The sequence below is a fragment of the Lonchura striata genome, chromosome 28 (assembly GCF_050655825.1).
Source record: "Lonchura striata isolate lonStrDom1 chromosome 28, ASM5065582v1, whole genome shotgun sequence".
Taxonomy (NCBI): Eukaryota; Metazoa; Chordata; class Aves; order Passeriformes; family Estrildidae; genus Lonchura; species Lonchura striata.
In genome coordinates, this window is record NC_140730.1 from 4,959,338 (window position 1) to 4,973,206 (window position 13,869).

General features: G+C 45.4%; 1 protein-coding gene across 3 annotated transcripts in view; it reads left to right on the plus strand.

The window, feature by feature from the left end:
* The window catches only part of ARHGEF18 (Rho/Rac guanine nucleotide exchange factor 18), a 50,984-nt gene extending 40,190 nt beyond the window's left edge, over positions 1 to 10,794 (plus strand). For all 3 annotated transcript variants that reach the window (XM_085562505.1, XM_085562504.1, XM_077788791.2), the window contains exons 25-31: positions 868 to 983; positions 1,385 to 1,441; positions 1,938 to 1,985; positions 2,537 to 3,004; positions 3,689 to 4,013; positions 5,716 to 5,838; positions 5,931 to 10,794. In XM_085562505.1, the coding sequence (XP_085418631.1) occupies positions 868 to 983; positions 1,385 to 1,441; positions 1,938 to 1,985; positions 2,537 to 3,004; positions 3,689 to 4,013; positions 5,716 to 5,838; positions 5,931 to 6,091 (1,298 nt within the window). In that variant the 3' untranslated portion in view covers positions 6,092 to 10,794. The remainder of the gene's footprint in view (positions 1 to 867; positions 984 to 1,384; positions 1,442 to 1,937; positions 1,986 to 2,536; positions 3,005 to 3,688; positions 4,014 to 5,715; positions 5,839 to 5,930) is intronic.
* Positions 10,795 to 13,869: the final 3,075 nt, after the last annotated feature.

Genomic DNA, 13,869 nt, shown 5'->3' on the forward strand with positions numbered 1-13,869 from the left:
AGAGCAAATCTCCAGCATGTTGGATCTTTTGCTCCTGATATCAACACTAGAGAGCAGAGTAGGGCTCTCAGTGTTATGTTAAGGGCGTTACTGTAACCCATTCTTTATAACTACCACAGTTCCACACAGAACTTTAATTTTGTTTAAAAAAAAATAAGCCTGACCTGAAAACCTGGAAAATCTGAATTTAGTTGTCTGCTTTCATTATGTCATGAACATTTTTTTTCACTTTGTATCTGCACAGTCACTAGAGGTTTGCTGAATCCTTAGGTAATATAAATTGTCCTTTTGGCACAGATGATTTATCAGTTAATTAATGAAATAAGAGGAAAGACCAGATACTATTTATCTCCATTTTTGCTTCATGCATTAATTGAAAAAGTGAATGGCCCTTATTTCACTGGTTGTTAATCTCCAGAGCACTTTCTGATGTCTCTGAAAGGCTCCATACAGCTGTCATGTACTTTTTACAGGAGGGGTCCATCTCCCCTTACCTCCTTCCACACTCACAGTGGTGCTGCAGTGACTGCAGTATTCCTGCTGACCAGTATTCCATGTCATGAACTTGCAGTTCTGGGAGCTGATTATTTTCATGCAGACATTGTAGTTGCTTCACTTAAAATAGTGTAATGTAATTTGAACTTACCCTCCCTATTTATCTTAACCCGGTCTTCTCAAGTTTTTAAACTTTTTTGAGCAGCCCTATGTGTCACTGTTGCCTGATCTTCCATTTGGGATCAGCATGGAGAAGCCATGCAGTTGCATTTTGGTTCAAAGTCAGCAAGTTTTACTGTTTGCTCTGGCACTCACTGGGTTATCCCAGGCCTGGTGCTGGTGTGAGCTTCTCATACTCCTCTCCTCTTCCAGGTGGCAGGAAGAGCAGTGGTGGTGACCAGAGGCAGTGGGACTGGAGAGGTCCTGCACTGAGTTCAGATGTGCAGCTCCATGACCCCTCTTCTGATGCAGAAGAAGGATCTCAAACTGTATGTTGAGTTTATGAGGAATTTAAATGCTTTTCCTTGTGTTTCTCATCATGATAGTGGTGCAGAACAAATCTCACAAAGTTAAAGTTGTCATAGCTGGCAGGGCTGGACTGGAGCAGCTTTATCTGTAAAATTACTTGACTCTATTAAGGATGTTTTGTGGGGCAACTTGATAGCTCAGCACTTGAGAGGCAAGATAATTCAGTTTTCCATTTGCTCTTTTGATCCTGTCCCATTAACACAGGCTTTAATCACCATACTGCTGTTCAGCTTGGCTTATGAACTCAGTATTTTTGATGTGTGTCCCTCAGTGCATGGGAGCAATCCCAGCCCTTTCTGGCAGCACTGCCAGTGCCCAGCAATTGTCCCTAGCACAAATGTTGGTTTTGTCTCCCTTACAGAGTGATGGGACAAGGCTGGATGACAGCAGTGGTGTTCAGCCCACCGTAGAGTCTCAGGTATGTTATTTCTGCTGTTAAGAAATCCAATGGCAAGTAACCATAGTGTAATAATAGCATGTAAAATCAAACCAAACCACCCCCAAAACTCAATGTTTGTAATGTCTGTGGAACCCAACACATTAACAGCTCACTGGCCAAACTTGCCTCTGAATCCCTGTGAGGTCTGTACCTGTGCAGTGATTCAGTGCTGGGGCACGGGAGGAAGTGATGGTTAAAGAGCTCAGGTGAAGAGAAGATGATGAAGCCGTCTCTGTGGAATCCCGGGGAGATTTGCTGGGCACTGATTCATATCTGCACAAGAATAATTAACTGAAATTCCTTGTGCCTCCATATTGGCTTTTGCTATGCTTGAGTACTCTGGTGGCCATGCTTCTGTTGTGTGTCTTTTTGTACAGATACCATGCATTATTTTCACTGCTAAAAAATAAAAAAAAGTCTAAAGCCTCAAAACAGAGTTCTGCTCAAGTGCCTAATGTTTTTTCCTCCTCTTTAGCTTGTCCAAAGGATACAGACGCTGTTGCAGTTGCTCTTCAGTCTTCAGGTAAACCACTATTTACTATCCCAGAGATTTGTTAAGCACTAAATGTAATAAAATTTATGCATGTGAGGGGAAGAGCTACCTTGAAAATATCCCCTAAAGCTGGAGTAAAGTGCAGAATTTAGACCTGAGACTCAAGGAAACTGCCTGGTATTTTGGAGGAAGTGTTAGAGCTGTTGTCTTAAGTAATTATTTCCTTTTTCCTGCTCACTTAATTATTTCCTGCTTTGAGCTATGTCTGCTCTTTGTGCTCATTGTTCATACAAGTGTGTATGAATTAGTTGTTTTTATGTTACCTTGTAATCAGCAATATTTTGACTTCAGAGTAACAATTCCAGGTGCAAGAAATGTCCAGTTTGACACACATAAGCATAATTTATTTGCTTGGCCATCTTCAATGTCGTATCAGTCACCATGGGCTGCATGAGCTGGAATTAGGATATACTCTGGAAGAAAAAGACTGTAGCCTCACCTGGTAGATGCTGTCATCTCCTGCTTAGCTGTGCGTGTTTTTTGAACCTGGGTGCCTCATGCTGCACTCTTATCCCCTCCAGGCTGTGATATCTCAGCAGGACAGCTACATCGAGGTGCAGCGAGCCACCATGGCAGACCGGGAGAAGCAGTACCGGCTGCAGTCCACCCGGGGGAATCTGCTGCTGGAGCAGGAGAAGCAGCGGAACTTTGAAAAGCAGAGGGAAGAACTGATGAACGTCCAGAAGCTCCAGAGCCAGCTGAAGCTGGAGCAGCAGCGCCTGGAGCGGGAGAGGAGCCGGCAGCAGAGGGAATTCGAACTCACGGAAGCGCGGCTGCAGGAGCGCGCGGAGGAGATGCGGCAGCTGCGGGACAGGCTGAGCCAGGACAGGGAAGAGCTGGAGAGGCAGAGGGAGGCCTATCAACACGACCTGGAGAGGCTGCGGGAAGCCCAGAGAGCTGTGGAGAAAGAAAGGGAGCGCCTGGATCAGCTAAAGAAGCTGAAGAAGCAGAACACAGTGTCAGGCACCTTCTCCCCAGAAATGGGCCAGGTGAGGGATTGGTTTTCTCAGTTTTATTCCTGTTTACCCCATTGCTTCTGGATGAAGGTTGCACTTGCTGCAGCACCAGCCTGTTTTTGCCTTTCGCTGGGCTACTCAAACCATCACCTGAAGTAGCTGGTGATGGCTACTCTCAGAGAGATCAGAGCTTGGCAGTTTCCCAGTGTCTTTGAAGTTCCACCCAGATGTCTGGCAATGAAAATATATTTTAAAAAGATAGAAATGGAGAATAAGTTATTTGCAATTGTGGCTGACCGAGTAGTTTTCAAATTCAGGAACTTGCAGGCAAATGATTGCAGAAGCTGTGCTACATCAACAGCATTTTTTACAGTTTATTTCAAAAAAGATTTCTTGTGCTTTAAACAGAAATTTGTAGGTCTGATTAAACTGGTTCATTGAAACATTCTGCAAGTCCTGCTTTCTCTCTGCTCTGTCATCACCCCATGCAGTCTGCTCTTTCCTAGGTGCACTGTTAAGCAGTTTGGAGCTGCTGATGTTGTTTTTGGTGTCTGGGGACTTACACCTTGCTCTTCTTTCTGTTCCCCAGGAACCTTTAGGCTTTATCTACCCTGTTCTGCTTTGCACTAGGTCTTGGGGCTGGGGATGGTCTCTCCTACTTGTGATGGAGAGGGTGAAAATCCCCATTTGACCTAGAATACCTTTTTCCTCTTGCAGAGCCAGATGATCAGTCATTCCATCAGCTTCAATGGAGAAGGGGTGGAACCATCTGCAGCTGGCTCCAAATCCTCAGTGAGAGTGAGCTCGGTGGCCGGGCTGGAGTACCTGGAGCGGCCGGACCTGGTGCGCAGGGACAGCACCACCCTGGAGAACCGGCCCTCCCTGAAGAACGAAGTGCCAATTCATCTCCTGAGTGCAACCAACCAGATCCAGAAACCAGCTGCAGTCCAGCAGCAGATCCCCACCAAGCTGGCCACCTTCACTAAAGGAAGCAAGGAGAAAGGTGGCAAGAACAAAGCATCTCACAGGACAGACAGTTCAGGTAGATGTGATTTTAAGTCCGTTTAAATGCGTTTCTGATCTCCACCAGGATCACATGCAGACAGAACCCTGCAGTTAAACCTCTGTATGAAACCCAGAAATTAATATGCTACAATCTCTTTTACAATTAACATGCTAAAATCTCTTAACCTCCTAAAATCCTGTTAGGAGTTCCATGTCTATATTATTTGAATTGGAAATAAAACCCAAAGGGATAATGTTGAAAACAGAGTTGTGTATTCCAACACAACAGAATGGTGGTGAGAGGTTGTAAACCTGGATGTAAAGTCTTCTTGTCTAAGCTTAGTGTTAAATAAAAAGAGCAAACCTACCTCCCCCAAAAAAAAAAAGGAAGCTGTTGTGCATGAGTAAAATGTTTTTAGGCTGGCTTAGCCTTTTCTTGCTGCCTGTCCAGAGTTGTAGTGACATTGAATGCAGTGCTTTTCTTAGCACCAGTCAGTCATTAAATACAGATCTCCAGGCCAAAATTGAGATGCTGTGTGTGTTGTAGAGTTGAAAGGGTCTAATTTTGTCACAAATAGAGGCAAGTAAAAATGCAATCACCCTGTCCTGGTGTAATTTATGCTTCTAAATGCTGGGTACTGGAGTAGTGATCTTTGCCAATGACAGACACACTAAAAACCATTTTATCTCTACCACTTAAAGTAGCCCCACTGCCAGCTTAGGGGAACAGCCTGTAATTTTAAGTTACAAAATTATCTTTTTAGCATTGTGCCAGATTCAGACTTGGCAAGCTTGTCCATCGCTCTGCACTGCCACAGAGGACTTGGGGCCAAACCTGACAGAGAGAGATCAGGGGTGTGGTTTTGGCACATTGCAGAAACATCTGTCTCTGTCGTGCATAAAGTTTAGTGCTTTTGCAAACTTGCTTATGGTTTTGCACATAAATGAAGTCTGTATCCTCTTACCCTGCATAACAAATGCTGGTAATATAAAGTTCTAATGCCACATCTCCCCAGTTTATTTCTAATAGCTCTTACATAATGGTCTCTCCAGTGAAAATTGACTTAATGGTGTTTTTCTGTAATTTATATGGAAGGTATAAACCACTAATATATTGGTCTCTATTCTCTTGTGACCATTAGTGGGCTTGTTATGCCCATGTGTAGATCTTAGAATAAAATGGAACAAAACTTTCTGTACCAGAGGCAAAATGCCGTGTATTGAATTTGGGTTTTGTGACATGTAAGGAATGTGTATTGAAAGAGAGAAGTTCTTTAGATCCAGAATAGCTATTTCATAAACTGCTTTCATTGTTGAAACTAAGAAACTGGGAGGTTGTAACACCAGAATCAGTGGGCTGTGCTGCTGAGCAGCTGTGAGACAGATGGAGAGCAGAGACAAAAGTTCTTCACAGCTCTGCGTTTTAGAAGTAGCACAAATGGCCATTTGCTATTTGAATTCTACACACAAAGGTATTTTTTTCCTCTCTGCTGTGCTTGGTGATACTGGGTTTTAAATCTGAGATTGTCAAGGTCTGCCAGTAACTGATCTAGAAGTCTTAACGAAAAGTATTCATAGCTTAAGCTGCTGAAGAGAAAATTTAAGTAGGATCAGCTCTTTGTGGTTTTGCAGCTTTCTTGGGTGTGTAAAGGTGTCGGTACAGTGGCCCCAGCATGAAGCAGTGACATTTGTGAAGTGCTGCTCGCCTCAAGTACTAATTTGTGAAATGTTTTGTTCAGCCTCTGTTGATCAGAAGCAGCTGCTTCCCCCCAGGCTTGCTGGACGAGAGGAGGCTGTCCTGAGAGGCAGGCGGTCAGCGAGCCCATCCCTCCCAAGCAGCCAGACCACTGCATTCCAGCCAGGTATGCCTTGGCCAACTTGCCTATCTATGGAGGTTCCTCAGGCTCTCTCTGCAGTGTCATGAATATGGCTTCTTCCATTTTTTTCCTTCTAGAACTGTATGGCCCTACAGATGCTCAGCCAGAAGCACTTTCATCTGCCTCAGCGACCCTCTTCAAGCCCAATAACATTCAGGTTCAGCCCCTGGTGCCCTCTCAGCCCAATCTGTTGAATGTGCAAGATGATACCAGCAAAGAAGATGTCATTTTCTTCTAATTGTTTGCATTTGGAGATGAATCACCTGACACACTGTTTCAAGAACTCAGGCCCCAGTGTGCACCGTGATGGAGACCCGACATGGATGTCTTCTGATCCCTGCCCAGTTACTACAAACAAGGACCAGACCAGGATTACTGTCCTGCTTTGTTGGCTTCTCTGCCAGCAGCTCAGAATGAGGGCACAGTAGTAACAATTTGCTTTTAAATTCTCCAGTGTGTTGACACATGGCATGGCTATAGCAATTCAGAGCATGTTAAAATTCTGACATTTATTGTAATGTGCTCTTTTTGGAGAATGTAGCTGTTCATGGGCACCATCTTGTAAATTGTTATCGGTGATGTTGAACCACCCAGATTTTTATGTAAAAAGTTTTAGTAGTAGGCCCCAAAATGGCTGCAAATTTTTAAATCTGTTTTCCCAGGTCCAGGTCAGTAATGGGTTGTGTGTTGGTAACCAGGTGACAGCAAACCAGTCCTCTCCCAGCCAGGTGTGCCAGGCACTGTGAACCCAGTGGTGCAAGCCCTGTGGCCAGGTACAGTGGAAGAGAAGGTAAGGTGAGCTTCTGACAGCATCTTCAAGGGGCAGGAGCTCCACCTGTTTGTGGAGGAAAAGGGTTGGACGTGTGAGAATTCACAGTGATGATGAAGAGTTGGACTGAATACACATTTCATTGGCCACCAGCATCACTGGGATCCTGTCTCCCTCTTGGGGACAGCAGTACAGGTTCCCAGGCAAACTCCTGAGTTGGTTCAGAATGAACTTAGAGACTTGGATTTTGTTCTTTGCTGAAGACATGTCTAAGAAGCGTTGGAATTGAGTAATTTATTGTCTTGTTTAATCCTGTTTTCTGCATCCTTTGTTTGTCTGTCAATTTGTTGGGACTTTACTCCCAGTACCAGAAGATATCAAAGCTGCTGTTACTGCAGAGACTTCTCTGCAGCATCGTGTTAGGAATGAAGGGAATAAGAACTGTTTGGTTTTAGAATTAAAACTAATTATAATAAAAAAATACTCTTAGCTAAACCTGTGTTTAGCTGCTTTCAGCTAAACCAGCTTTGATACCTCTTGTGAAATGGGTCAGTTCTTGATCATGGAGTAGTGTTGACATTAAGTGTTCTGCTCAAAAAGGCATTATTTCCCTTTGTAGTAATTTGCACAGTCATTTTGTGTTGTGTTTTTCACTCTGTGTCCCAGATTCTTTTCCCACCCTCACCCAAGGATGTGTGTTCTGGTGTGTGTTGAATGTGACTGGTCAGATAATGATGCACAGGAGAGATTGTTTAGGGGTGTTGTTACAGAATTAAAAGAATCAGGATCTCAACATTTAAAATCTTGGATCAATACCTTTCAGGACATGATTGATAATAGCTTTTTTAAATACCTTTAACTGATTTAAAGTGATTTTAGCAGCAGTGGGTGAGAAGCCTGGTCAGTTCTCCATCCAGTCTTTGCTAGTCTCCTGAAATCACTGAGCTGTCCCTGTGATTAGGCCCTGTGTGACGTTAGTGATGTCTTTAAGGCCATAACTTCTCTCGGCTTGGGAGTTTTAAAGTTATTTCAGTAGTTACAGTGCAAGAAACTTTTATCAATTTTCAGCAGAAAACAACAGCAGTTTATATTTTCAAGTGGTGATAATTCGGGTTATTGCCTTCAGATGAGAAGTTGAAAAACCCAAATTTACTGGTCAGGGGAAAGATAAGCTACAAAATACTAAATAGGCCTTAGTGACAAGCACTCCTGCTGGAACAGTTCTTGGATTTAAGGGTCTTTTTCTTAGCTGAGTGGTGCTGCTAGAAACCTGAGGCAGTGGCACTGAGTTCAGTGAGAGGAAACTCCAAACTGGATGGCTCCTTACCAGACTGGGGATGCTCCCCCAGCCCCCATCAAAATTGGCCACATTTGGCTTTAATACCAAAGGACTGCTTGGTAAATCAGCAGCATTGCAGAACCTGGAGTGATTGTCAGCAGGAAACAGAGTGGGACTGCTCCACTGATGATTTGGTATTGTTATCTTTGGTGATTAGAACAGAGTTCCACTCCATATTCAGTTTTTGCATTCTAAAAAGTTAGTTTGGAATGGAGGGGAATTCTTAAGATCAGTGTAACTCCTGATCCATGCAGCAGTGTGGGATCCAGCAGCTCTGTAGGACTGGCACTGATTTTTCCACTGGGTGATGTGCAGACTCTGGCCCCCTGTAATTTCCTCTGGAAGCACATAGGGAAGGAGCAGGAATGCACAGGATATTCTCTCCTTCGTGCTGTGGTTTGGGCTACTCCTGGTGAAAACTCCATGCCCCCACTGCCTTAAATTACCAGGTTTTCAGGAGTTTTAGCCCAAAGCTAAGTTGCATCAGTGGAGTACATCACCTCAGCCAAAAAGGGATGTCAGTTTGGGTGCTTGGAGGCAATTTTTGGAAACATTTATTTAGGTTTATTTTGTGCCTGTCCAAAAGTATGGAAGGGAGTGTTGGAAGGACTGGAGCAGCTCATTGGCTGCTTTCTTCTGTGCAGTGGACAAATTTGAACATAGATCAGTAACATGGAAAATAAAGTCTGCAGTGAGGTCCCATTTATTTTAATGTTTTAACTTAATAACTTTTTGAATACTTCTTGTCAGCAGTGCTTGAAATAAGTTTTGTCTGTTAGCAAATGGATCCAGGCCTGTGACAGGCCAGGCTGTTGGCTCAAACTCCAAAAGTTCCTTGGAATATGGGTCTTCAATCTGTAGCTCAGAAATGACCTTAGAAGTAATTTTCTGTCCTCGGTGCACGTGTCTGGCTGCAGCTGCCTTTCTGAAACCTGTCTGCACCCTGAGCAGAGATGGTGTCTTCTGTCACTTGGGTCAGCCTGGAGAGGGTTTTGGAATTAGCAGGTGCTGTGATACCTCATTGCTACCACAGTGTGGGCAGGGGATCCATGGAAGGCTGAGGGAAGCAAGTGAATTATTTTCTTTAAATGAATCATGGGTCTCTTCACTTGTGCAAAACTGAATCTGTGAAATTGTTAACAGATTGCTCCAGTTGAGTGAACTGATTTTATTTTGGACTCTTCACTCAAATCTTCCTAGAAAAATAACTCTTCTAGGTGAATTAGTTTGCAAAGTACTGCTGTGTCCTGGGCTAAGCAACCTGCTATTGATTCTGAGTCTCATCCTTCCTATTGGACTTTTTGATCACTTCAGCTAAAACTTTCCTTTTAAGTGATTTCTGAGGATTAGACAGTTCAAAACCCTGTGCCTCCCAGGTGCCTTTTGGCTTCTTTCTGAGCTGGGGTGTGGAGGAAATGCCAGCACGAGCTTTGAACTGCCACCATGTTTGCTTGGTGTCACAGCCTTAAAATTATCAGCATGTTTGTCCTTTAATATTGTGATGTTGCAATGTAGAGGCTGTTTCTATGGTTCTGATTTCAATTTGAACTCTGGTGTTAAGGAGGCTTCCTCTTCCTCTTCCCATCTGGAACGTGGAGGTTCCGTGTTCCAGGCTGAGGATGCCTCCATGGCCACTAGTGCTGAGCACAGCTGCCCTGTGTGTGTTGTGGATGCTTCCCTCGTTTTTAACTGTGCTGTCTGTGGATTGTAGCTGTGGCATGTCCCACAAATTGAGATCGCTGATCATCCCCCAGCGTGAGGCAGAAGAATTGGTGTTCCTAGAGACGCTTGCTCATCCAGGTACTCGCCTTCCTGCACAGCTAGGAGTCATTCTAAATCATTTGCAGGCAGTTTTGTCTTTCTGAGTAGTGGTCAGATGATTCTGCATACATGGAGCTTGGTGTTTGTCATTTGCATTTACAATGAGAGTCGAAACTTAAACTAGGAAAGGGTTAAAAATACTTATTTCATTTTACTTCTAACTCTGCGGAATGGGAGCTGAGGCTCCCCGGTGCTGCTCAGTGGAGTCCCTGTGTTTGTGCCCCCCATGCAAGGGAGTTTGGAGATTTTGTTGTCTTCCCCAGCAGTTCTCACATTTACCAGGAAACAGATCTGCATGCCAGGTTACACAAGTGCTGTAGGCAAAGCAAAGCCTTTCCCCTGCTCTCTCTTTGAGACCAGACCCAACATCTTCCTAACCACTGGCGACTTCATCATCCTCCATCAGCAGTTCCTCTTCAAACAGCATATGTGAGCTCTGGTTCATAACATTTGTGCCATGTTTATAAATCAGTTTTTTATATTTTTGTACTGAAAGAAATTGGAGCACTTTAGAAAAGTTGATTTCAAATTCCATTTCTGTCTGTAGCCAGAAGGAGATCTCTCATGGGTGTAGATCCTGTTGGCGTAACTGCGTGCATCTCACTCAGAGCTGTGAACTCTCTTGACACTCTTTAGTCTTAGGTCTGGTTTCTAGGCCCACCTTGCACTGTAAAGATTTAATAAATAATCATGGTCCATGGTTAAATTGACCATTTTGTTGGGGAAGAGTTTGGTTTTGTTTTTTCGTTAGGGTGTAAACATTGTAAATATTTCCTTTACTGTTGATACTGCAGTAGCAACATCTTTGTAGTCTTTATTTTATTTGTAAAGTTGATGGTTAAATGTTAATATTCTGTTGAATTGTGCACTCTTGATTAATTGTAAACATGATCTTAGCACACCAAATGATGATTTTTACAATGATTGCAATGTTTCTCCACTGAAGGATTTCAGAGCTGCAATAGGACTGAAACCAACTTCTAGCAATAAAAAAAAGAACATTTAAAAACTGTCTGCCTTTATATCTTTATATATAATTATGTATTGTTTTCTATTTGAGTGAAGATCAAAGCAGCTGCCAATTCTCACGTGCTTCTCATTTTCTACCCTGGACAGAAATACTGTGCCACAGGAACAAAACTGATGTTTTTCCAAAGGAGAGGACGGAGCACGAGAGGTGTTCAGTGCAGAATATAAATAGCTGCAGCCCTTGGCAGTGAGGTGAACACCTGAGGGAAAGATCAGCTGTTCCCAAACGTCTGAACTCTGCTGGTGAGAGAGAGAGAACCTGGTTAAGTTGCTTACATTAACGTGGAGGTGCTTTGCATGGTGCCAGCCTGAGACATGCCTGGCTCTGTCCCAGGCAGTATCGGTTCCCACTTGGAACAAGGATAACAAAAATAGAAACCTTCTCCCTAGTGCTCGTGCCAGTTTGGCAGCCCTTGCTGCCAGCACCATCCCATGGCCTCTGGCTGGGGCTGCTCTTCCCAGTGCTGCAGCAGGCTGAGTTTCCTGGTGAAATCCCCAGAGCTGGCAAGCGAATCCAAGAGCTGAAAGCTCCAATCGTTTCTAGAGAGGAGAACAGATGCAAAACCAGGGAGACAGTGGGAGAGCTGGGCCTTGGATTGGTCTCTCAAGGAAGAGGGGAGGGTTGTACCATCGGAATCCTGTGCTGCAGCCAGGGCTGGTGGCAGTGCCAGCGTTGTGGTCTGCCTGCCACTGCCTTTGGGGCTTATCAAAGCAGCTTTGAGGGGACTCTGGGCCTTTGTGTGCAGGAGTCAGTGAAACAAGCCAGCATTTGTCAGCCTCTGAAGTGCATGTGACATCTGGGTTGTGACGCAAACTGGAACTCCACTGGAAAAACAAATTTTTTTTCTACTTTTCCACATACATAAATAATCAAAGACATCTAGGCAGACCAGTGTTTAAAATTTGGTCCTTATGGGAGCTAACAGGCTGTCATGTGAGAGAATGATGTCTCAAAGTGAGCATGTATAGAAGTTTTGCTTGTGCTCATTTTAGGAAAATATTTCCTCCATCTGTGGAGCCCCTGGGAGCTGAGCCACAGTGTCTGCTGGAGATCAGTCACTGCCTCTGTGCTTCCAGACCTTGTGTCTGTGTCACCACAGCAAGGCCAGCCACTCCATGTCCATTTCTAAATATTTTTTGGCAGCAAGAAGTGAAATCAGAGTGGTTTTGTGGGGGACAGCAGGGAGGGAGAGTCTAGGAGAGAAGCTAAGAGGAGCTGCACTGTGCTCTTGTGCAGCTGTTTTCATGTCAGACCTGTAGGAATTGGTTCCAGAAGACAAGAAGAGCCTGGATCAGGGAGATCCAGGGTTAACACGGCCAGGAGGAATCCCTGCAGCACAGATTCCCTCTGGGAACTGCCCAGCTGCAGCAGCCCAGGGTTCAGCAGAGGCAAGTTTAAATCCTGGGCAGAATTTGCATGTGTTAGAAGTTTGGTGGTGCTGCAGCCATCCGTGTTCAAAGGTGTGTAGGTGTTGCTGTGCTCAGTTTGTGCCACAGCAGCAGGGCAGACATTCCTTGGGGATTGCGAACACCTTGCCTGGCAGTGGCACTGATAACGCTGTCACTCCCGGCCGGGACACGGAGGGTGTGACTTCGGGCAGGGTGTGACTTCAGGACAGGCTGGCGGTGTCTTCAGAGCTGCTACCTTGCTCACACCGATATTCCAGCAGCTCCGCCCTGCCTTGTCTCCCTCTCCAATCTGTAGCTAATTAACCTGAAACCCAAACCACATTCTTTCTGTGGATGAATCACGCCGAGGCCATCGGCAATGACCAGCTTTATGCTAAACCTCCCTCTTTCATGTGGGTGAGACAAGGCTGATGGTTCCCATACGTGCATCTGAGATTCGTCTGTGAGCCAGATGCTCGAGGACAAACATGCACAGAGGATATTGGCTCCACAGTGTGCTCCAGCAGTGGGAATGTGCTGCTTGCTGCCTTTCCCTTTCCTCAGCCCTGTGACTCAAATCCGGTTTCATTTCTCATCCCAGCGATGGGGCCAGCCCAAGGCTCAGCAGATGAGGGATGTTTGCTGCTGCTGTGCCCGTGGGATCTGGCAGAGGATAAAAGCCAAACCCTCCTGGAGCTGGCGGTGCTGGAGGTCAGGGTCACAGGGTGCCCAGCTCTGGGACTGTCACAGGCACTGGAGGCTCAGACAGGGCAGTATCGCCTTGTTTTGGGGCTCCTTGACTTTGCACAAGGGCCTGGAGTGACAGGAAAAGGGGGAATGGCTTTAAGCTGAAGAAGGGCAGGGTTAGATGGGATGTTGGGAAGGAATTGTTCCCTGGGAGGGCAGGCCCTGGCACAGGGTGCCCAGAGCAGCTGTGGCTGCCCCTGGATCCCTGGCAGTGCCCAAGGCCAGGCTGGACAGGGCTGGGAGCAGCCTGGGACAGTGGGAGGTGTCCCTGCCATGGCAGGGGTGGCACTGGATGGGCTTTGAGGTCCCTTCCAACCCAAACCATTCCATGATTCCCTGTGCATAGGACCATGAAAACTCCTTGCTGATAGCACAGTGTGGATTTGCCTCTCCTGTGTCAGAGCAGCAGCTGATGTCATTTCTCTGTGTGGAGCACAGTGTCTTGCTAGACCTGAAGCCATCCCAGATGACGACATGTGAAATGCAGATCTGCCAGGGAATTTCAGGTGTGCAATGTCCCTTTTCCCTTCTGGAACATTGGAAATCATTAACTAAATGACACTGTGTGTAATTAAAACTTTCTTTTTCCTGGGCTGCTATGAATTACCATTGTAACATTTCCTTTCTAGATGTGAAATGGGTGTGCTGGAGAACATTTTCATCATCCATATCCCATCTTAATCAGGAAGGGGAATTTCTCAGCTACTGCTGTGCTTGGAAGGGAGAAAGGCCACAATGCTGGCTTGGTGCTCTGGCAGCAGGAGCTGCTGAGCAGGAGGCACCTACAAACCCAAGCCCAACTCCCTTAAAATCAACCCTGTCTGTCTGGTGGCCAAGAGGGAGGTGGGATCAGCCTGACCCCCAACTTCTCTGGCTGTGGTGGCTTCTAAGCTTTGTGTGAGAAGAGGACCATCCCATGGAA